The 25,469-nt window shown below is 36.2% G+C and overlaps 1 protein-coding gene across 1 annotated transcript in view; it reads right to left on the bottom strand.

Annotated features, from left to right (window-relative positions):
* LOC103812865 (histone deacetylase 9) overlaps nt 1–25,469 on the bottom strand; it is a 149,874-nt gene that overhangs the window by 24,219 nt on the left and 100,186 nt on the right. Inside the window, exon 12 of the mRNA XM_050970996.1 lies at nt 5,693–5,826. Within this exon, the coding sequence (XP_050826953.1) occupies nt 5,693–5,826 (134 nt within the window). The remainder of the gene's footprint in view (nt 1–5,692; nt 5,827–25,469) is intronic.

Here is a 25,469-nt window from a genome sequence, read left to right as displayed (position 1 = left end):
AAAGCAGAAAATTAATGTAGAAACTGAGTCCACTAATCATTTTCAAAATAGGAAAAACAATGTAAATGGGCAAAAAATCACTTGGTATGCCAAAATTTGCCAGAGGCATATCAACAAAAGTTTGAAGAAGGAATTAATGATGGAAATTTCATGTGCCCAGAAAGGGATCTTAATTGATCCTTGGGAACATGGTGAGAATCTGAAACTACAACAGTCTTTATTAAGCTGAAAATTCTAGAAATATCTGTGTTGTCTTTAGCACTGTCATGCTTTAAAGTACCAAGATTAGCTTCACTGAAGATTGTTGCAGAGTGCAGTTAGAGATTACTGACAAGTGAGGCAAGTGTAAGCAGAAGGTAAGGAGCACGGAGAGCCTGCCAGAAGCAGAGGAAGGGGAGAAGGCAGACAGGCTCCTCAAGGATGCCAGGGCTGCAGGGGGAAGAATCACAACCCCCCTTTCTTGGTTACACTATGTAAAAACCTACCAGCATAAAGACTGAGCTTTGTGGCTCTTAATGCTGCCTATGATTACAGAAGAGCAAGTCCAAAGATCTTATGTTGTGTGTTCTTACATTAGCAATTTTCTCAGAGCTTCTGCACTCTCTGTTTATTTATAAGAAATTCAGGCAGGTATTTTTGTGATCAAAGGTTACAATGCAGTAAATAAACATATCAGATTTCATCAGGGAATAAATTCAAAGACACAAAGGGTCATTAGGGTCATTAGCACCTGCCAGTCCCTGAAAACCAAGTGATACTTTGGAATTATGTAATTTTGGAATCGGAATATTCTCTGTTTCCTTGGCCAAAGCACTTCCTGACTAGCACTGCTCACCTTGGGAACTTTGATGTCACGATGCTGACCTCTGGCACACACATTGCTCCAGTTTCCTGTCCCATCCAGATCTCTATTTCTAGACTCTGGGTTTACGCAAGCAGCAGTTGACAGGTGTTTTAGATTCTGTGTTAATTTTTTTTCTCTCATTAGAGTCAGATTAACAATGAGGATGTGAGATTGTGAGCAAGTTTACCATGCAATTTAAAATTGATCTGAGGCCACATTCACTTCTATGAATATTTTCATTTTGAGAGAGAAATGCTTACCTGTTCTGGTAAATAACCCCTTTTAATGCCCTCTTGGCAGAGCTCACTGCCTAGCTGGCAAGTAGCCCAAGATTGTCACTGAATTCCACAAAGGAGAAAATGCCAACTTTTCATCATCAGCAGGAAAGCTGCAGAGTACAAGCTTTCCACTTAAATTACCATCCCCTCCCAAATGCCAGCTCAACAGATTGCAAGAAAGAAGCACATACTTCACACTCTGCAAGAAAATTGTCCGGTGTAAGTTTTCAAGCATGCTTGGGAGCCAACCAATCACAATGTTTTGTCAAATTCTGCCTCAGACTGAAATTCAAGCCAGAAGAATATTTACTAGAAGATGTTAAATTTAGTCACTTAAAAATGTTTTCACACTTGGGGCCAAATTCAGCCTTGGCCGCCAGAGTGAATGAGAGCAGACATGCATCCTCTCTGCGCCTTTGTTGCAGGGTCCCGCTGGGCAGAGGCGCTGTGGACTGCACTTCTCTGCTTCCTCTGTGCAAAGAAGAGCATGACCCCATCTGTGACTAATTATCACTTGTTACACTCCACAGAAAACTGCTGTGCCACAGGAGCTGAGACACTGCCCAAACCTGTAGGCAGATCAGAGGGACCACGATGTTAAAACTGACTTCTGTGTCCTGTGGAGATATCACAACTGGCTGCTTTAAGAGGGATGGGATGAAGGAAGAGCTAAATCCTTAGGTTTTGATTCAGAGTTTTTTACTTGAAAGAATACTTCTCTACTCTTTCTGGCTGCAGAAGAACCCCTATATGAACACAGTTATGCTGGAAATATAAAGTAGGATTTAGCATACTGGACTCAAGGAAAATCCATACCCAAGGATTTCTTAAATCCAAGTAGCGCCTCTTCAAAAATAATGTGGAGGAAAGACAACAGAACACGTACCCTTACATGTCTAGAGCAGCATTACTCACCACCACCAGAGCTCTTTATAGCATCAAAGATAGGATGGGCAAAATAGGGTGGAATTTCCATACTCCATAATGAAGATTTAGGGGGAAAATCTCAATAGTCAACCAAATTTTCCACTGACTTCTTGGAGTAAAATATAAATCTTAATATTCAGTGGCTTTCTTAACTGAAGTAATATGTATATCTATATACACTTTAAAAATGAGGTTTAAATCTATATAAACAATGTGTGAAAAACTGTAGAATCTTTAAGTGTGTCACAATAAGTGAAAGAATTTAATTTTCAGCATGCATATCATAATCTCAGAAAGGCTTAAAAGCATGGATTCTTTTGGAATTATCTGAATCCATCTTTTCCTTTGTTTTGACAGATGCTCTTCTAATGGACCAGTTCTCTAATAATGTTGAGAAAATTCAGGGATATTTTAAGGCAACTGATGGTCATCTTGCCTTTTCACCTTCCAGAAGGTTTTCCATGTTTACATTTTGGATTTCAAGGGCACCCAGCTGCTTAATCTCTTCTCACCTCTTAGGAAGATTTCCTTCCAAGGAGATAACCTAAAGTGCTTCTAATTAGGTCTGCAAATGGTCAAATGGATTTTTCTCAAAGTGATATGAAAACTTTCTGCTTGCAAACAGAAGCATGGAGAAGAATACCAAAGATATCAAAATGTTTTAAAAGTACTTTTCCATATAAACTTTCTAATTAAAAATTGATATTTTTGAAGTTTATCCTTAATTCTATAATTTCCTTTGTAGTTTGCTTATTATTTAAGGAGGTATTCACAAACCATACCAAACTGAGCCATTTCAGATACCATAGGGAGTCTTGCCTTCTTTCCAGTTGCTGTCAGAAAGGGTGTGGATCTTCTCAAAATTCTCTGTTACTTCCAGGCTCAAATTATTTAAAGAAGAATAATTTGATAGAGTACTACTTTCCTAGTGTCTTCACTCACTTTTTTCTAAGAGAAGAGTGAGAAGTTATCTTGCTAAATAAATCACTACGCTCTAAGCCATGCATAAATAAAAATATATCTATATTGGATGTCAACTTGTTTTCCTTCTTGGTTCTCTGAGAGAAACGAACAAAAGAAGCCATTTGGCATTTTAAATTTAATGTTACCTCTTAGGAAACATATCAAACCAGCATTCCCTGAAAGTTGAAAGTTGTAAGTTGGCTAGTTTTAGATTTTTTTTTAAAGTGTTATTCTATTGGTAATAGGACACATGAAGCAGTGAATTTCTGTATTGAAAAGTCCTGGCCAAAAACAACAAAAGAAAAGAAAAAGTTTTCAAAAAGCTCTGCAAAATGTTTATGAATTCTAATCCTCAGCACATGAATAAATACATCTGACAAACTGCAGGGTACCTCACAAAGGCCTTTCCCAACCTTTCTAATTTGAGTTCAAATACATGTGTAGTGTTTAGAACTGAAGTTAATCTTGCCAAAGTTTTTAAACTAGGGGTGCAGCATATACCATTATTTTTAAAAGTGAAAGGCATATAATAAGTTATAATTATCCTATTAATCACCTGTAAAGAATTGCATTCAGGGAAGAATGCATCCTCAAATTATAGTAATTGGGTGTTTAAAGAAAAAAAAAAGTTCCGTCCTTGGCAGAACACAGTTGGAGTTTGCTGCAGAAGTTCATGAGTAGTGTACTGAAATCAAACAGTGCGGGCCATATGGTGCATATTTTCATAAATCTATTTCTAACTGCTAACTGGACTTTCCCATTAGTGTCTGTTCCTTGGCAATACCTTTACTTATTCTTTTTGGCTGATGTTGGGTTCTTGTGGTACTCTTGATAGCAAAATCCTCTCTGGAGAACTTTTCTTCACAGCCATAGCATATTTTGTCTTTGAAATTCCACCACACCAAACCAGTTGATGCATGTCCCAGAATACAAAGTTGTTAGCAAAAGGACATGAGAAAAATGCTTATTGCCTGAGATGTTTTAAGTTATTAATGACTATGTTCTTTTACAAGTGCATTAAAAATGACTGCATGTGGGTTTTTGTATTCATTCTCATCCAGTGATAGCAGAAATAGTAGTTGGGTTTGAAACAGTGGTAAAACAAAATAAGGCAGTTTCCATAAATGGGTAGCACCACCAAATGGTCATAACTGGTTGGAGAGACCCAGGCACCTACACAGAGGAGGATACATCACACTATCAGCATAGAACCATTCACGTTAGTCACACAAGGGTGAAAACTTCAGGGAATGGGTTTAGAAATGCTATGAAAAGCCATTGGCATTGTAAGTTACTATCACAGGGAAGAAGACAACAGAAATATCAATGAGAGTGCCCTGGAATGGCAGCTGATCAGGAAGGCAATGCTGCATTAATAAGATTTTCAAATGCCTCAAGATGGGTAATGTAATTCATATTTCAGTACCTAAAAAAAAGAACTAACACTGAGCTGAGCAGCTTTTTTAGTAGCATATACCACCATACTGGAAAACTTTCCTTATGGATTTTGTCAAAGGTGACAGTAGATAAAACCCATTGAAACCTTTCTCTTTTTTTTTTTTTTTTCTGGTGTCTGTTTAACATTTCTGAGAATATCTTTGAAAAAACTAACACTTTATTCATTGCATGTATAATGTAAAAAAAAATAAGCATTGTTGATGTGCCACAAAGATGAAAAGCAAAGGTTTAAAAGAACACTTAAAAAATTCTTCTACCCAACATCTATCAGAAGACACGTTACTTCACCTTATTCACATAGGTAGGAAGCCTTGAAGTGGGAGGGAACTGGAAGACTAGCCTGAAATTTGGCACTAATACACTTGATTGGAGAGATTATACAGCTTTTAAGACTTCCCCTGAGGGGGAAACAAAGTAGCACACTCCACTTTATAACAAGATCTTGCAAAACTCACAATTTATGGTAAAGGATTTTGTCCCTTCATAAATTATTTTGGCTGCACCTTCAGCATTTTTTTTCCCTTCTCACTGTATTTATAGGATAAAAGATATTTTTTAATGGACAACAGAAACATTTTCACTAGTAGGAATCCTTATCTTGCATTTCTATACATAAACAGCACAGACTCATATTTACTTAGTCTTATAGTCTCCTCAAAAGTTGTTAACATATACAGTGTTTGATAACTGTTGGAAACTCCATTTCAACTGCGTACAGATCAATCTGAATTCTCATTTATAATTTTTATTTTAATCTTGTACACATTTTTATTAATGTTTCAGAAGTGAACTGTGAAAATACTGCAAAATACATGCCTTTGCAACATCCACTTTCTGAGATTATCAGTTACCTTGAAAAAGTCTTTTTTTTTTTCCCATGAGAGATGCCTAAAAGGTCCATTCCTAGTAGATGATATGTGCACCAACGACTACCAGTGATGTCAAGTCTGGTATTCAACACATCACTAAAAGCAATTTGGAGGTTTTAAATATTACTCAGAACTTGGAATAATTTAGGCATAAATGAATGAATTTGTATAATCATCTCAGTTAGAGGTATTTATGCAACCAGGCCTGTTCATTTCTAAGACCTATTCAAATTCCATGTTTTTCATACCAAACGAAAAAAAGGACTGACGCTATTGTTACTAAAAGAATATCAAAGACAGCAGCTTCAGCAAAGATTTTTCATTGTCTCCACCAGCTATGATTTATGTTTTACCTCATTTCCTAGGAGGGCATTTATACAGGCTTCAGAGGCATCACAGATGGCAGTAAGGTCATGTCCTCCCTCCAGTGCCAGCACCACACGGCCGTCAGCCAGCTTCAGCAATTGCTTGGTAAGGTGACCAAAACCTGGTATTCAAATACAGGAGTGCAAACAATTAAAGCAGAACAGGCATTGCAGGCATGTTTCACATCTGCTGCACAGGAATGTACAAAGCACTGGAATACTGTACAAGGAGCATAGGATATGCTTAGTCCAGTATCCTGTTTCTGACCATGGCCCTCACCAGATGATCTGGAGTTAGCATATGGAATTTTTATGAGGCACATGGGAGATAATATCCCTCATGCTGATCCCTCATTCCTGGAGATTAGTTGAAACACAAGGATGTCTCTCTTCTTACCTTTGTTAACCATTATCACCTTGGATTCTCTTCCTATTTGCATATCAGTGTGATACATAGCCCTGTTATTTAGAGAGATTTGACATAACCCTGGTCACTTATGGCATCGATATGACAAATAATATTTGTAGTTAAACTACGGTGCTATAATTAAAAATAATCGTGCTTTCCAAATGGGATGATGAAGGGTTTTTTATTTAAAAATTACTTCTTCCTTTGTATTTGAGGTTTGAGAATTATATAAAATCATGGACTGAGAGATAGTGGAAACATATGTTACCTCTTAGCTCCATCTTGAAGTGTTTTTAGAAGCAGCACTAATAACTTTAATTCAGGGTTTTGGAATAAGTCAAAACTGTCTAGAACTTCGTAGCTATCTCTACCAGTATCGCTCACTCCTGACCAACAGTACTCTAAGAAACTTCTCACCATAGCCAAAAATGATGGTACTCCATTTTCTGTGGTGATCTGTAACTACACAGACATTACCACAAAGTTTTCATCTGCGATTCAAGTTAAGTTAATTTATTACATTTTTAATGACAAAAAAAATTGCATGAAATATGTCAATTTGGAGTGAAGATTTCTGGAAAAATTTTTGTGGTAGTTTCCTAGGACAGCTATTGTTTTTGTTTAATCTCTTTCAAGTAAGAAATGATAAATAAAGATTTGAAACTATTGAAGTTAAATAAACATCACATCTTGTTCTTAACTTTTCCACTTGATCTGTACTAGTTGCCTCATTAATGGCCATCACTATTGATTCCAGTGCATTTCATTTCCTTAAATAAAGCATTAGAAGGTACCTGCTAAACCCTGGAGTTCTATAAAGACAGAAAAATCAACATCTTTTTACCGTGTTCCAGTGGAGAAGACCACCAAAAATTAAAACTGTGAATATTACAAGCATATTTTCCAGAGAAATTTTCCAAACTCACGTTTAGTTCTGTTTTCATCTTGGGATGTAAAATGGACAGCTTTGTTAAGCACATGTCCAACTGTTTTAAGAATAGGAACTTTAACTACATAAAATCTGGATTAGTTGTACAGATATAAATCCCCCCCCCCACCAAAAAAAAATCCTCTACTTGTCACATAACATATAGATGATCATAGAAACACTTGAGGTGAAATACTGTTTCCTTGAGCCACTGCCCAATCTTCTGTACCCTAAAAGTACTGCAGTTTTGGTACTAGCAAAGTACCTACACCATGGTTCCAATTACATAAAGGGCTGAATAACAAACAAAACCTTAAACTCCCATTTAAACTCAGCCTTCCCTCCTGAAAGGAAAAAAAAAAAGAAAAAAACCCTCAACAACCTCCCCCCACAAAAGACCAATTTTAGACAAGGATAATAAAAGTGAAGGAAGGAGTGGAATGAGGGCAACCTTTGATCTTTAGCCAATTTCTGCTGTCTTTTACCTACAGAAATTATTTCTGTCTGCATGTTACACATGAGATCTTTAGATCCATAAGAAGACAGTGCCAACAGTGTAAAGTGAGTCAAAGATAGAACATTTACAGGAAATGAAGAAGAATGAACAGGCACAGGCTCCCCACATCTATAATTCGCCCTTGCAGTGTGTGAGGAATCCAACAGCACTTTTAAGATGACGTTATCCTTTGTGTTACACAGATTCTGTGAAGGGAAAGCTCTACTATGTTTCCCCTGCACATTGGAGAATTTTGTATTACTGCAAATATTGCCATCTCCTTATCACAATCTTCTGAGGTTTGTAGGGCAATACATGTAAAGGCTCTTGCTATGCCTTTTCTTCATTTAGACAACCATACATAATATAACCCATTGTCATTGTTGCAATATTAGTTTGTCTGCCTGGTTTCCTGATGATTTTCCTAGTAAAAGTGCTATAATAGTCACCCCTGAGTTGAATCAGGATACAGTGAGCCACACAGAAAGCATCTTTCCAAACAGAGATCATGGTAACAGGATAAACTATTTCAACCCAAATTAACATGATGGGGCTTTCCTTCAGTATAACTGCCATGAGAAAGTAAAGGTGGCTTGCTAGAAAGTGGAGAAATAACTTTGGTCAACAGTACCAACATCGCCAGTGACTGAATGTGTTATGGAAATTGTTAACAAAGAAACTTGGATCCCATGTCACTGCAGCAACCTAGGAAAGATGTTAGCTTCCTCAAGGAAATCCCCTGGAGTGCAAAGTAAGAAAATGGAAAGAAAGGAATCCCAGTGAAGTAATAGTTTTAAGATGGGCTGTAGTTCATGCCAAATAATTAATGAAAACAAGAAGAAAATAGTAACAAGCACCATTAAAAGAATCCGTCATCTCCCCTGATATAAGGAGATCAAGCACTGGCCAACTTAAGGTTAGAAAGGAGTCAGACAAGTATTTTGAATCCTGGGCCTTCCAACTCACATGAATATTTAGAAATCAGCAGCAGTTCTTGGCCCTTCTACTGTACCTGCTGAAATCTTCTTGCAAATTTGCTCAGTGATTTTGCATTTCAGAGAAGTGCTGCATTTTTTTTAAATTAGGCTCATGCAGTGTGCCTGGAAATTACGAGAATGGTTTTGGGCCAAATATTATGTTCATAATTTCTGTAATTTATGCATTAAAAGTTTCATCAACAGATGAAACAGCTTGCTTCACCAACAGATCCAGCACTTGGGTATCCTGGGTAGAACTTGAAAATGCATTTAATATTCATTTGCTATCATCCTATTTGATTTCTAAAAGAAACAAAACATTAGTAAATAATTCTGAAATTCCTACTCACCAGGTGTTTTATACTTTCTTCACAAAAAAAAAAAACCTGGGGTGTACAAAGTACATCCAAACAGAGAAGACTAGATTAAGACCGTAACCATTATAAACCATGTTATGCATTGGACAGATAATCTGTCTATGAGCCAACCTTCTGCCAACCTTTGAAGCAAAAATACAAAATTTTAAACCAAAAACATAAAGTGTAATTTCTAATTATACCTTTTCCTGTCCTGCACTACTATTATTGGAGGAGATACAATACTCAGACTTTTGTAAGAAATTATTCTAATGTAGGAAGATGGAAAGAGAGAAAATAATTATTCTATTAGACTAATGAGCAAGCTGTTAGGCTGTTATTGAAGGACACAGTGTGCTGATCACTTGAATTACCATCTAAGGAAGTAATTCATCTTTTAGTGGACTGATGCCCTAGTAAGGATCCTGGGGTTTTCTTTCTGTTTGTAACAGACAAGCTCCCCCCTCACTCTTTTTAGTTCTTCTAAGCAGCAAGGAATGGCATGGATGAGGTTTCTGAAGCCTCATTTGATCAAAGTCAGAGCAAAGTCCAGGTAGAGTACGGAGTATGGAGCAACCGTACTCTACCTGGACTTACAGAAAACCAAAAAATATATATATATAAACCCTGTAAAGAGAGAATCCAGAGTTATTTCAGTTTTCTTTCGTTGTTTTTGAGATATCCTTACTCTGATAACATGAAATGCACAGTGGCAAGCAGAAGGCAGGTAAACACCTCTTATCCAGGCCAGTTCCCCTCTGACAGGCTCCTTACGCATCGTGTGTTATGTTACGTGTGCTTGAAGTAAAGGTAACCAGTCAGAGTTCATGTGGGTAACTTCCCATTTTGCAAAGAAAAGCATTTGAGAATGAAGACAACTTGTGAACATTATTCTTTTTGCATCCTTTCCTCAGCAGACAGGGAAAGGAACCATATGGATGGGGTGAGCTCCCAGCCAGCACCACAGCACTCCTTGTTTGCATAAACAGTCATATGCAATTCAATTTGCTTGCCAGCAAATGTGCAAACACCCAGTTAGGGGGAATAAACCTGTCTCAGAAGAGAGACCCCTTCCCTCTCCCCCACTGTGCATAAGGAGAGCAGATGTCTCCTGTGCAGTCATTTTTGGGTGATGGCAAGCTGAACAAAGACACAGTGCCGGCCCTTGCACACTGGAGATGGCGGGTGAAAGAACAAGGATACATCAACAACCAAAATGTTGGAGAAGCTTTAGAATCATGGAGAAAGTATCAGCTTTTTCAGCCTCAGCAGCAGAGCCCCGACAGCTCTTTTGGTTTGAGTGTCTTAAAAGTTACAACCCAACCCTAAATTACAGGCAGAGCTCTGGTGAGCTTCTCTGGATGCTAAAAGCAGCCTGGAGAGGAATACATGCAAAACACAAAACCTCCACAGTTTCTGTCCTGGACCTCCAAGCATGTATTTAACTATTATTTACCATTTAATCATGTCATTACTCTCTAATTTACTTGACAATGTGTTTTCCTCTCATTAAAACTGTTGCAATGATCTCTGCCAAAATTCTACCCACCAGTGTTCCGTGCTCCTTCCCTGTGGCTCCTTCGTGACTATTTGATTAATTTTCATTGATATTTTTCCAACAATAGCATCTAAAATTAACTGGGTCAGTTTTTACATAACTTCCTGAGTCACCAGGCTACGTGTCCTAAATAAATAAGTCCATACAGGAGTCAAATGATAATTTACCCTTACAGCACTAGCAGGGGCTGGGATATTTTACAAAGTTTGTGTTCTATGATAAGAGAACATATTTTATTCTCAGCTCTTAATTCAGGACCTTTTATTCAATCAAAACTTTATTTGGATGAAGTCAGAGACTTGACTCAGTTGGCAGGACATGGCCTTGAGTGAGGGGGAAAAGGAGATTTTAACGCCAAATACATTCTTATGAAAAACATTTTCCAAATGGCTGAAATTACAAATGTTAGTGCTGAGGTACCTGAATTTAAATGGTACATTTGGCCTCCAGGCATTAGCTGTTGATTTCTTGCTTTTAATACAGGAGAAGGAAGCTCAGAAACACTTCAAATTACATGTCTCAAGCAGGCATTTAATTTATATTAAATTAGACAGTAATTGCATGTTAAATAAATACCAATACTTTCAGGAACACATTTTTATGAAATAACAATTTATGTAATAGATGTTTTTATTGCATGCCTGTTAGGTCTACAGTAATATGTTTTTCTTAATTAGCTGTTCTTTAGCTGTTACACAGAACATGACTTACTAAATCTCAATATATATTCAAGGATACATAGGGTACCTCTTTGGAAGTCAAATACTACAAACCTGTCTTGCTACAGGAAGAGGTGACCTTGCAATGCTCAGTAAGATGGTATTTTCAACTTACTTGAGATATGGATGTATCCAAGTGTGCCTACAGTCCATAGCGTTTGCTTAGTCCTTCATGAGGGAGGAACTTTTATAACTTCACGACACAAGTCAGCACAGACCACCAGGCAAAATGTTTCTTAGAGAAAACATATGGAGGAAGAACACTCCCCCAGACTTTTCTCCCAATTAATTATTGGCAAAAATAAAAGGATGGCATTTCTTTTGTAACTTGCATTATCAAGCTTTATCTATTCTTCACCCTCCAGGAAAGGTCACAGTAATATACAAAACAATTATGAAGCTTTAGAACTGTTAAAGTGCTGTTATGTGGATTCAGAGGGAAAATATTCAACCACAGATTTCAGCTGCCAAAGTCAAAGCAGGGACATTTGGATATTCCCAAAACAGGCAGGATGTTTTTCAGCCCTGTGCTCGCTAGCTCTTTGCTCTGTGCCTTCCTTTCTTCTCCATTTCCTTAATGTCTGCCCCTTCTTATAGCTGGCCCAAGCAATAATTTCTTCACTGTCCTGCTATCCTTTCTCTTTTTTTTTTTATTTTGCTTCCTATTTAGAAAATCCTTTACTAAGTGAAGCCAGACAGGATACATGATCCATTCAACACAGATCTACCCTGGTTTTCAAGAACAAGTAGTTGTTTTGCATCAGAAAGCAGAAGCCAGAAGAGAGAAGCTGTAAGACTTCATATATCAAGGCGGTGTTTCAGAGTCTTGGATTAAGTTCTCCCTGAAAAAGGCTGTTGCTTCATCTGTGAGGTGAGGGGATTCTCCATGGAGTTTGGAGAACTTTTTCTTTCTTTTTTTTTTTCCTGGAGACTCAAAACCCTAAAAAAGGATTCTGTGGAAATAGACTAATCAGACTAATAATTATCTGTGAAAATCTGTCCCACATATTGTGAAATGTGCCAAGCTGATAGAGCATGTGGTATTACTGTTATCATAATAACTTCTTCCAAATCTGATCAAGTTGCCTGATTAAACTGATATACAATATATGCATCTGATGTTACAAGTTACAGATGATTAAATCTTCAAATCTGAGTCTAGTCTCAGTAAGGGGTTGGCTAAAAAACAAGACATCTGATAAAAAAATAATTCAAAGTATGAGGAATTTTTTTCTAATCCATGCTGGAATGAAAATCAGATACTACTATTGACTATCCAAATAAATCAGTAAGCTTGATTAAGTTTGGAGAAGTTTATTATAATGCTACTGCCTATAAAATCAACTTGACACATTTTTAAAATATGTGGGGCAAAGTTTCTGCTGTTATACATGAATAGCTGAAATGTGGGCACTGAGTTATAACTGAAAACAATCTGATGGGAAGATCTAGCCTTATTTCTTTTTCTAACTGATGAAAAGCCAAGTCAGTTAATGCTAAATTGACCCAGGAGGCTAACACAAAGGATCTGATTTAAACCCCATCACTCAGAAGCTAAGGACTGACTGCCATTTTCTGAAGATGGTCTAATATATTCTGCCAAGAAAATCAACATGAACTAAAGGATCTTTCCAACTTATACAGTTTCTCAGAGCATACAAATTAAGGCTCTCACTTTATTTGCAGTCATTCACCGACCCTAGCACATCAACATATCAGATTAAATTAAAAGCTCATTCCTTAGCCAGTGTTAATCATCATACAGCATTATCTAAAGACCTAGCCTCCAGATGTGGACAATTCATCATTCCAAGGCTAGTGACATGCATACAATAAGCACATCAGGGAGAGGTTCTTGTAGGTGGATAGACTTGAAGTAAACAATCTATTTCCTGACCAATTTGGCAACAAGTTTCCTGGTGAACTCAGTATTAGTATCAGAGGTCTAGTGCCCCTCAGGATTTGGATCACATTGTTTAATAAACATAATTTTATGAAATCAGAAGGGAATAAGGCTCTGCGTTTCTAAGGGATTACTGTACATCTCATACAGTTATTCACTCTCCCTCTGGCCCTGTGCCTGTTAACCCCACCTGACACATGCTATAATCACCCAGAAATGCACTGCCTGTCACCACCTATTGAAAAGGTAATGTGTAAAACTCGCTAGAGGAAATGGTATTGAAACTAGGTTTGGGGTCTGACTCCTTACAGCCTTCTGCTTAATTGCAATTCCCAAGTAAAATACATTGAGCAACTTTCTATTATGTTGTCCTGTTACAAAAAATGAGTAAGAATTAAGGATGTGATTTCAACCCAGACAACAGTCCTTGTGTACCTTTTCATATTATTAGAAGGACACAAAAAAGCCATGAAATGGTGGAATTGTAAAAGCAGCTGTAGCTACCATTTGAATGACATAGGTGGCTCTATCCAGCTTTCTCCATGAATAGGGAAGTTATGTCCCAAACCTTGTCAGTCATGTTATTACACAGCACAGTTTGCAGGAGCCTGAATCTGCTGGGAGCACAAGAAAAGGTGGCAGGGAGCTGCACAGGCTTCAGGTGAAGGCAGGACTGATGCCACTTTGTTGTCATGCACAACAGGTGGAACTACATAGAAGATATTTTTATTTTCTGGTCTCTATGTTTCCACAGAAATTCTACCACACTACCTCTCTCTGCGCCACCTCCCCACCCCCAACCCTCCCCCAATCCCCCAAGAAATACATATGAAAATAAAATATTTTCTTAGAATTTTGAATATCTCATCCTTGTTTTTCCAGTTGTCCTACATACATTTATCTGAAAGAGTCTTTCTGTGAGATTCTGCAGCCAAGGGGTGACCCACCAATCACTGCCTGAGAATTAGTAGTTCAGAAGCCTTATGGAGTTTTTTACTTAGTGGTTTTCTACTTTTTCTTAGAGAAAGTTAAAGCAATAAGCTGACATGGGTGAAAGATGCCTTCAGGTGGCTGAGCAGTCAAGGAATACTGCTTTCTGGATTTTGTCAGATTGAGGAGCACAATCTCTCCTGATTCTGCAGGATCCATATATAAGCAAATTACCACCATCTCTGCTGTTACCATAGCACGACAGCAGTATTAAGGGAAGCTGGAAAACCTAAAATAAATGGTAATCTTCATTGAACAATAGAAACATCAAGACAAACAATGGTATTTCTGTGCTACAGTCAGACCTAAATCCAGCTAACTAGTGTCAAGGTAATTTGAGGACTCCAGATGTTGTTGCAGCTGCAACAGTCATCTTAGTCATTCTCCTTAAAAGTGGGAAGTTCGCAACAGGGCAAAAACCATTCCTTCCACATTGAGATACTGTTTCTTCAGCAGCAACAGTTATTTCTTCTTCAAGGGAAAACAGCACATCAGCTTTTTTAGCCGGAGTCACTGAAAATCTACTACCAGAACAGCTACTGTTTCTCACTCCAGAGTTTTAGCAGCTAGAAGTAAAATAACCTGCTGCAATGGCTCAAAGCTCTCTAGTGGCTCTAGAATTTTAGCAAATAAGGTAAATCAAATTGCAACATCAGGACTGAATTTACTCTTTGCTCTGATGAAAGCTGAAGAGCCACAGTAGCTGAGAGTTTGGGCAAAAATTATCCAAACTTCATAGCAAAGCCACTTACAAACCATAGAAAAGAAAAGCATTCAACTGTGTCACTACAAATAAATAAACAGGGAGAAATATAAATTCAGAACAGTTCCACTCATTAGGACATAAAGTGGTCACTTCAGCACAGGATAAACTTTTTAGTCATTCTCTGTTTTGGCCAAATTCCTGATTTAATTTCATAAAATAAATGGCCATGGACCAAAATTGTAGCATATTCTCACTGTTTTTACCTAGGTTTTAGTGCTAAAATTTATGCTGGGGGGAATTAATTAATTAGTAATATTAACTACTCAAGAGAGATAAAGATGAGAGAAAACAAGGGACATAAGATAATTGGGAAAAGGATAGAAGTGTTTGTTTGGTTAATAAAAGAGACTGTTATTGCATAAGAGGACAAATAAATATACTTGTGGCTAATAGAAAGGCATGGAAGGATGAGCAAGAAAAAAATGAATGTGAGTACAAAACAAAACTCTGTCAAGGAAACAGATTTTCTTATAACCACCAGAAAGGGTCAGAAAGCAAAAAGAGCAAAGTTTATAGTCTTATTTTTACAAGGGGATGCAGAGAATTTCTGAATTTTCCCCAGAGATATACTTTTGTATCCTTTATTTGCAGAGAAAGGTGAGACAGTGCCCCAGCAATATTAACATGGAAATAATTCAGTGAACTCTGGATTCCTCAGTGATAAGTTGCTAACTAAAAGGAGGTCTGAACACAGGCAGCTGACACAGTGCTGGGTGACAGGTTTGTATGTGTGGCTAAAAGTGTTAGTGATAACCCTCAAAGCAATGAAAACATTGAAATAAGCAGGTACTTGACTACAAGGTGGTCTCCCTAGGAGCAATCACATCTCTTGCCATTTATTCAGGCATACTACCATACTGTCACAGAGACAAAATCTGAAGTAATTCAATGGCTGCAACGGATTCATATTTCTGGAACTGTGATCAAAAACTTGGCCTATTAAAAGCAGACAATTTTCTTCTATTAACTATAGTAAAATAAGTTTAGAAATTGTAAACTAAATGCACATTAAAGCTCAAATGCGTATTTGGAGATCCACATTTTATTAACCAGTACAGAAATTTTAAGTGTATGCACAAGTTACCTGAACTCATCTGGACTTGAGGAACCAGTAGCAGTTGCTCCTTCTAGCCTTTCAGCTACTTATATATCTTCCCAGACCACGCCTTTTTCTAATGGGTCATAACAAATAAACTCAAACTACCTTTCCATAAATACAAATCCTTAGTGGCAGTGGAAAAGGTGGCTTCTATCTTTTTCTCAGGTGATGTATTATTCCACCTCGAGCTCATGAGCCTTGGCATGCACCTAGTCCAACCTGGAATAGCTCAAAGTCTAGCCTGGAAGTCTTTTTAACAAAGACAAAAACCAAAGAAATTTGGTTTTTCTTTTCCTTGTACCCAATGTGAACTCAAGCAGTAAATCTTTGTATTTATTGTAACTCTTGCAAGGATTGAATGCTCAGATCTTAGAAGAAAACATATCTGAAGACACGTGCTTGCACATAGGTAAACAAAAAAAACATTTCCAAACGTAAGATGATTTTTGACAGTGATAGCTATTAACAAAGAACATTTATTTACTGCTAAAATCTATACAAATCAGAGCAAGATCTGGATGTTGTCTATTCAAAAGGTGTGAATTCCAACACATGCAACCAGCAGGGCTAATACAGGTGTGACCGAGCAGGTTGTGTGTGGCTGCAGGCAAAAAAAAGTTGTAAAAAACCAATTTTTTTTCCTATCCTGTTTCAGATGCCCAAGAAACAGGCAGGAATTTTCCTTATGACCCCTTCAGGCTAGGATTTTTTTTACTTCTTGCACAGTCTGTACTGGGTCTTCCTGTACTCTCACTATGTCTGGAAATGCTCGAGAGAAATTGCCTTTGACATGACTATTACCTGTTCTGTGGGACTACTATATAATGCAAGCAAGTAAATATTTACATCAGAGTTTGGCCCAAATTTCTGGCTGTGTCTTTTCATAAGTGACCTGATAGCTGATGTTACACACTGGAAGATAGAAAAATTAAAAAAAAATAGATTTAATGGTGAAATTAAGATTTAAGAAACAAGAAATTTAGGGTACCACAGTGCCATGTTTTTTTATCAACCACAGAACTTGTTGGGTTTTAAAGTTGATCTTAATTATTGGAAAGTGGATAACAGAAAAAAAACTGATATAAAGAGGACAGGTAGAGGAACATTTATTTCCTATAGTTTTTAGCTTTAGACAGAAATTAAGAAGTTAGCGTTTACTGCTGTCTAATAGTTAAACCCCAAACGTGTCTCTCTCTAGGCAGAGAAAAGCAAAGGTCCAGAATAGTAGATGTTCATTTAATTAACATCTCTATCTTACAGCATATGCAAAAGGGGTCCATTGTGCAAGCAATCATAAATCTCTCTTGGTCTAACTTCAGAGCAATTGACCTTACAACCCAAATAATGTTCCTTTGTGCAGAGTTTTTGTATGCAATTTCTAGATTTACTGTTCCAGAGAAGGAGTGTGTAAACAATTTCAGGCAAGACTGAAGTGAGCAACTCATTCATCCTACATATGGATAAATGTTGGTGCCAAACTGGAAAACTTGTTCTGGAAAGAGTTTCTACTATCCTATTTTCAGTGGTTCCAGATTCAAATTTTTCATTTATTTGATTTTATCTGCTGATATTATCTTAATTAGGAATGAAATGAAGAGAAGAGAAATGACAGGTTTTAGCAGTTCATTGGACAGCAGGGAGTATTATAGGGAAAGGTAGTGACACTTTGCCTGTCCAAGAGTATTCTCTTATCAGTCATCAAATTTCTGCCACCAATAAAAAAATCTGTGGACCTCTTCAAGAAAAAGGCAGAAGCAGAAACACAGACAACAAAAATGTAACTTCTACTTGTTCCCACTATAACTGTGCAGTGTCTTAAATTCTTGATATTTCTTTTTTCTATCAACAAAATTTCAGGCCACATCTTGAAGACTTCAATATGAAAAGTACACATATCACTTCCATACGTGTGCTCTAGGTGATGTCTGTATGGAAACAGTGATGAACCCTTTCCTTCATGAAACACTGCAAAGCCTTTATTACAAAATTTATTTAAAAAAAAAAAAAAGTGTTATCTATGTGAGCAGCTCATTTAAAACCTCAGAGTAACTGGCTCCAAGATGAATTCTGGCAAACTGAATTCCGTATGTCGGAGAGGCAACTTTAGCACTTAGTATACATCAAAAAATCTGCAATTAACTCTGAGAGATTCTTCTGAGGTTAGCCACTCCTGGAGAGCTCTGGAACTCTTGAGTCAGCCTCTGGAGGCACCACTAACAATCTCAGGGATCTGGGCTTTCAGCTGAGATACCAGGGTCAGGTGATTAAAGCTGGGACAGCACAGAATATGTCAAACTCTCCAGGATGTTATCCCTGTCCTTCTACTACATCTAAGTATGGTCAATCTTTCAGGCAGTAATAGAACTGATCAAAGTAATAGTAAATGAATAGGTCAGGTACTGTAGCCCTGTTTCATGGTTGTAACACTGTTTGTAAACATATGTTAGTATTTGCCAGATGTTATGTTCAGCTTAGAGACTCCCAGAACACTGCATACTTTGACCTCCTAAACTTAATTATCTATTTCTTACTAGTGCTCATAAAATGATGTCCCATAGTATCTGCTCTCTTAATGTGTAACTGAAGCAATTGAACAGAACCGAGTAGGGATTAAATAAGATAAAATGATAACAGTTCTCTTGATCACACAAATATCCAGGAACCTTTGCAAAGAAATACCACTCCTCAGATTCAAATAGGAACATAAATTAGAGCTGGTGACTATTTCTTAATAAGAATTGGAAAAAAGAACACTAGCAGGGATGGGATGAATGAGTCCTAGAGGTAAAAGAAATGTTTATGAAAAAGAAGAGCATTTGCATTCCTATTTGCCTGGGCCACTTGCCCCTTTTGTAACCTGATAAAACAAGTGAGTCAATACAAATCAAGATGACTTAGTGGAAGAACAGCAAATGGCCATTGTAAAAGTAGAGGCCAGAGGAAAAGGGACGCCACAAAGACCTCAGTCATGCAATTTTTTTTGCAAGTAGATTTAATGGGTGTGCTGTGGCCAGACACCTTTAGAGTCAGACATGCTGCTTCTAAGAGAAAACAGCAAGATCCTACGCAAAGTAGGTAAATTAAAATGGAGTGCTAACTCAACTTGTTAATAAGTTCATATTTTGAAAAGAAAATAGTACAAAAAACTTACACAAACTATTTTTCATGAGAATACATTTGTTCTACAACCATTTTTATGTGATAGAACAGAAATGCTATTCTTTCCTTCACAGTTATCCTGCCTTGTTTTTATCAATTTACGCAGACTGTAAAGGAGCCTTCAGAAAACAGTGAATAAAGTGAAAAATTATGCAGTCCATACCGACTATCTGACAAATCACTGGAAAGTTTCATTTTCCCCCTTGCCTGTCTGACAAAACTGCAAGACAGCCAAATACAGGTGTTCAGATATGTTCAGACAACACTCTTTTTTCTTTGTCTCTTTTTAATATGATATTTTGTCCTTTACTCTGGTGAAAGCATTATGGTTAGTAAAGTAAGATCAATCAATAATTCTAATTTTTTAAAGCCTTTAAAGTAATTTTTTGAGAAATATGGTAGTTTAGACAGCACATTTATTTAGTTTTAATTTTTGTGCTGTCATACATCAGCACTGAAGTCCTGATTTAGAACACATGCAGTGTGCCTTTGAAGTTTTGGCTGTTTTTTAACAATGGCTAAAAAAGATATAAAAAAATTAAACAGCACCAGAAAAAAAATCATAAAACAGGGCTTTTGTGCTCTTGATTTATATATTGTTTTTTATGTCTGTTTAAAAAAAAGCTTTATTCTCAATAATCTTTCATGGGAAGCTTTGCTCTGACATACTTTCATCTAAGCCTTTTCTTCTGTGCTGACCTTTCTTCTTTCTATCCCCCCAAGTCTCTGAATCTTTCTAATATCTTTCCCATTCAGTAGCAAAATCAGTTTATTGGAATTCTTATGAAAACCAAAAAAGTAGAAATTGTGCAAGTGATATAACTGATATTTTTTGATGAAAGTAATAAATATTCCAAGTAAACAGGACCTCCAAATAAAACAGCTGCTTTTTTCTGGTGCTCATTTGACTCCCCTTCTGGGCTGTCTAAGTGCACTGGTACATGTCGTCGTCTTTTTGGCCAAGTTACACAACACTGCTTTTTTTTCCAAGGAAGTGCATGAAAGCTGATAGTTGCCATTGTTCATTTTTATCCAATGTGTTGTAATGAATATGAGCCAATGCCATATTTATTTGTTCTGTGGCCAGCTTCATCCTGTTTTTTTTCTCTCCCTTTCAGCTCAAGGACCAAATTGTTGAAACAATCACAAAAACACCACAATTGGCTTTATAGCCTTTCTTCTCCTTAGGGTCTTCCATTCCTTGGAAAACTTTAGTGCATTAGTAGTGTCATCTAAATGTACCAACACCAGGTGCTGCAAAGAAGGATTTTAACTGCAGTTTACCTGAAAAACAGTTTCTAGATGGACCAATCCAATCCTGAAGGTGACCAGAGGTTTGAAGAATATTAACCCCACTCCCTCCATAATTCTTAATTGCCAACCCAAATATCTGTGTGCACATTACCAATCTGTATGTGTAGAAGGGTAAGTGCAGGGTATTTAGGATAGCTGAAAGAGCTGGAGAAGCAGACACTAGCAAGGCAGCTGGACTAGGAGAAAGCTTAACACCTGCATGCTGGGAGCTTGCTGGGGATCTCCCCACCCACTGTATCTCACTCCTCACATTCAACATCACGTATCTATATCTGCACCCCTTCTAAACTACTGATTACTGCTAACTGAAATGACAGCTGCATCTGAGGTGAAAGCTCTTTTTCTACTACAGATCATTCATGTGCTAGTGCAAAATAACAAAACCAATAGAATCTCCTATCACCAACACTGATAGCTGAATTTATGTTATTTTTTTTTTCCCAGTGAAGTGTAGTGGTAAGCTTACTGCAAAGTCACCTCTGAGTTCCACAACACCACTCTTAAAATCCATGTAAAGAACTTGTGTAAAAGTTTTTTTTAATATTGAAGATTCTGCAGTTTAATTTATTTTTAGGGAATTTAACTACCCATTTTAGCAACTTGATCTCTATTAAAAAAAGTCTCATTTATCACTTTATTACATTTCATATTCAATTTATGACCTTTCTACATATTGAAAATGGATGGAAAAAACCCCTTGATTTTAATACTTATCAAGATTCTTCTTTCCAACCTTTAAGTAAGGAAAACTTAGCTGTCTTGCCTCTGATACTCCTCCAGTCTATTCACTACTCAGTAGGAAGAGAGGAATATCCCCAGGAAGATCTGTTGCACCAATTTGCTTAAAAGATGCTCTTTTTGGGATTAAACACCTCTCTATACTGCCTGCCATGGACAAATCTGGGCTTAATAAGATGTTTAATGTCCAGAAAGCCAAACTTTGAGAGAGAAAGCTCATTTATGGCTCCAAAAGACTATTTATACCCAGGCAGATAAAATATTCTTTCATCTATTGAGGTCATGCATTGTGAATACAGCATGCTCAGTGAGAAGCTTTTCAGATAAATATGAAATTATAGATAAATGCATTTTAGTTTAATCTATGCTTCCATTAGTGCCTCAATAAAAATTACTCTTGGTAGAGATTTTGTAGGTTATGGAGACCTACTTTCAAATCCTTGTATTATTTAAGTAAGTTTTAATGATATAATTATCATACAATATTAGAATATTAACAATATACTTACAAGGAAATTATTTAGAAAGTATTTTCTATATAAGAATGCTATCTAATATATTTTTAACAATCATTCAAATTTCAAGCTAACAGGGGTATTTTTATACAGAAACTATGGGAATTATATAGAAATTATGTTTGCTCTCCTTACAGTACATATAGTCATATTAGCATATCATCATAATAATCTTCTAACATCATTTCCCGATTCATAAAAGTTGAAAATAATTGTATGCACAGAGAATTTCAATGCCAAATTTATTCCATTAAACCCAGTGATACTTCCTCAGACTACACAAAATATTTGCTATCCTACTAAAGCACTGTACATTTTGCTTTCTTTGTCTAATACAAATCATCTGTTCTTTAAAGCTCTGCTCACTACTTAGTTCAATCTCTCCTAACACCCTTTTAGTTCAGTGTCCTCTTCCCTTGAATATACTGGCACTTCTCTGCTAATAACATGACAAAAACTTGGTAAGTGGTATGCATTTACCAGGGTGGCTTTTAGATATCCTAGAAAAAGAAGGGAATTTGACCATTTGTCCTGGTGTTTTAAAAGTTAAACAACCTGGTTAAAAGAATCATTCCAGCTCAGATGTCTGATGTCCAGCCTTCCCATCCTCACACCTGGGATTTCCCAGGCTGAAACACTGGAACATGTCTTCCTCCATCATGAATTAATTTGCTGCTCTCAAGCCCTTCCTTTCAGATTAGCAGTTGACATATGTCTAAACAGTGCTGCCATAAATATCTATATTGCTTCAAAAATGAGACATGTGAAAGAGGAAAACTATTGCCTACTTTAGAGAGATAAACTGAAGGAAATGAAAATCAAATCTCAAGAGACATGTTTCAAGAATGAAATCTCCACAGATCAATCTCCCAAAGGCAGTAAGTGCTAAAAGTCTCTGAGCTGAAACTAACACAGAAGGAAGAGTTCAGTGACATAGAGATATAATTATAATAAAATTGGTCAGGAAATATTCTTGTGGTAATGAGAAGCCTTTTAGCTGAACTTATTTCATTTAATGTTTATTCCTGGGTCTACTAATTGTGGATCAGTTTTCTTGAAAGCTAAGGAAACATTCAGAGGAAATCAAAATATTTTACAGATACTTTTTCTTTCACCAGTTTTAATTAAAAAAAAAAAAAAAACCAGGTACTGAGAAAGGACTGAGTGTTATCCAGTGGACTAAATTAGGTAGTTGAGCCATGATGACAAGAGGGATGAGCAAATTCTGAAGAAAAAAGTTACTCAAGACACAATGCTTGACATCTGGTTTATGATGCTCTAATTGTCAGTAGTCAGCCAAAGCCAAAAGACTGCTATTGTCTCTCAGATGAAATATATCTAGAACAGTGCTGACTGTTTACTAAACTAAACATATTCTCTCAGTTGCTTCCTGAAGTATATACCCCACATTAGAATAAAAGATTTTTTTCCCTACTTTCTCTCTTAAAAATACTGAGTTTAGGTCTGACAGTTCTGATGGTCGGTGTACACCATGCTAAAGTGGTGTAGGTACCCTTGTTATGGTATAAGATGGCTAGTTCATTAAAATAAATTTCAAAATGTGCTTCCATAAACATAATAAAAAGCAGGTAAATAATTTAAAAGTATTTAGAAAAATTTATGCAAAAAATACAATTAATAGTCTGTTATTTGCTTTCTTTCCGATATATAATGCAAATTACAATAAGGAAAATTGTATTTTGTTTGAATGAAAGACACATCTTATGTTATGTTCAGATTTTATATGTTTATTTTTCTTTTCTTTTGTTTCTTTGGTTATTTTCTGTTCTTTTCTTGTCTTTCTTTTCTGTCTTGCTTTTCTTTCTTGCGTTTTAGTTGATTTTCTTTTCTTGTCTTTAGCTTTGTCTCCCATACCCACTTTTGCTCTTTTCTTTTTCTTTTCTTTTTCGTTTCTGTCTTTTTCTTTTCTTTGTTCTTTTCTTTTTCTTTTTCTTTTTCTTTTTCTTTTCTTCTTTTTTTTTCTTTTTCTTTTTCTTTTTCTTTTTCTTTTCTTTTTCTTTTTTTTCTTTCATTCTCTATTTTCTAACTTTATTATGTCTGTGATAGAGTACTAAATTTGATCAGACTCAGTTTCCAATTCTTTTTTGAAAGCACTACATAAAAACTTATCTTCATTAAGTGCTGCTGGGATTCCAGCACCACATAACTAATGAGAGAATTCAGTAGCTTCATGTCAATGTGATGCCTCAAGTTCAAAGGGGACAAGGACATCCTGTTTGGTGTTTTGTTTCACTCAAGCCATTAAAACTGCACAGACCCTTTTAAGTGTTTTTTAAAGTAATCTTCTTTACTCCCTATCAGTAACCTAAAACATTATAAAAATAGTGTTCATTTATATAATCTTCAAATTTGTAATGTGATTTGAAAAAAAAAATTCAGAAATTCTCAGTGAATTGGAAGAAAACTCCTGGTGAATGAAAACATTTGAGAACTACTACTTTTTTTCCTTTCAGCTTTTGTGACCTCAATGTTTTTTTTCAAAAAGCATGCTGGGAAAATCCCAGAGGTGTCCACTGTGTGTGGGAATAGATGCACCCAAAAAGAGTCAAAAGAAAAAAATTACATGGTTCAGGACATAAGCACTGTCTTTATGTATGTTCTACAAAGCTACCATTGCTGCAGTTTACACCACTAGAAAAATAATGTTTTCTTCACATGGTGACATTAAATATCACAATTATATTTGGATAACTAATTCCTTGATGTAACACATTGTTTAATTAAACTAAAATTTTGAAACAGCATTGCATCACTTGATAAAGGGATTTTCTTTACTGTTTTCCTCAGGATTGATGCAGGTTTAGGAATGCTGCTTACTCAAATATTGAGGAATGAAAAATTATTTCGATCTGCTATGCTGGCTTTGGAATTTCAACAAAGGGGTTCCACTCTCCACTTTTCTGTGCTAACATGCTTCAAAACATGGCACTTAACTATGCCAACTATTTCAAAGATGATTTGACAAGACTTTCTTGGAATTCCTGGTAATTTGTTAGGACCACCAGACCATCATAGTGAAAAACAATTTACTGCAAATGTTGTTCCTGTACCACAAAAGATGCTACTACAGCTTTCAGTGAAAACAAAGGATTTCTGAGACTTCAGTACTACATTTTTAATACAAATAAAAATAAAAATAGATACAAATAATACAAACTGGATTTGATCTTTCAGTCAATACCTCTTCCCATGAGAAAAAAACCCCCAAACCCAATAAAGATATTCTGTATTAATTTCCACATTTGGTGAATTAAACTCTTTAACAGGAATAAATAATAATTTTGTTTATTTTAAAAAGAAATATCTTGCATGAAAACTTTGAAAACAAAACAAACTTGGGAAGACATATAATTTTTTTCTGAGATTTATATATATCTCAAATTTAAATTGGTGATTCTCTTGATAGCATAAAAATACTATGCAAAGCAATTTAAGTTATCTTTTCAAACCAACTTCCTTATTCAACCAAAAAAGATGATGAACAAGAAACACAAAGATTGCCTGGCTGCAATCATAAATAAAACATAAAGTATATGGCAATACATGTCCAGTCATCTGGTTTCTATACAATAAATCACTGCATTCATATCTGATGTTAATAGTCATATTAGGAAAGTATTTTTGAAAGCTAGCACATTGAAAACCCAGACATTTCATTAAAGGACACAGTCCACTATAAATGGAACTGCTTTGTTGTATTTTGCTTTTTTTAATTTTCGTTTTAAGTAAGTAAAACATTTTACATTTAGAGCAAAACAGCTCTCACAAAAATATAAATTACTTTTTTTCCTGAATGGATGCATGGTCACATGATCAA

Source organism: Serinus canaria, chromosome 2 (assembly GCF_022539315.1).
Source record: "Serinus canaria isolate serCan28SL12 chromosome 2, serCan2020, whole genome shotgun sequence".
In the NCBI taxonomy this organism is placed as follows: domain Eukaryota; kingdom Metazoa; phylum Chordata; class Aves; order Passeriformes; family Fringillidae; genus Serinus; species Serinus canaria.
Note: the sequence above shows the minus strand (reverse complement) of the source record. Positions and strands in the feature narration are given on the sequence as shown.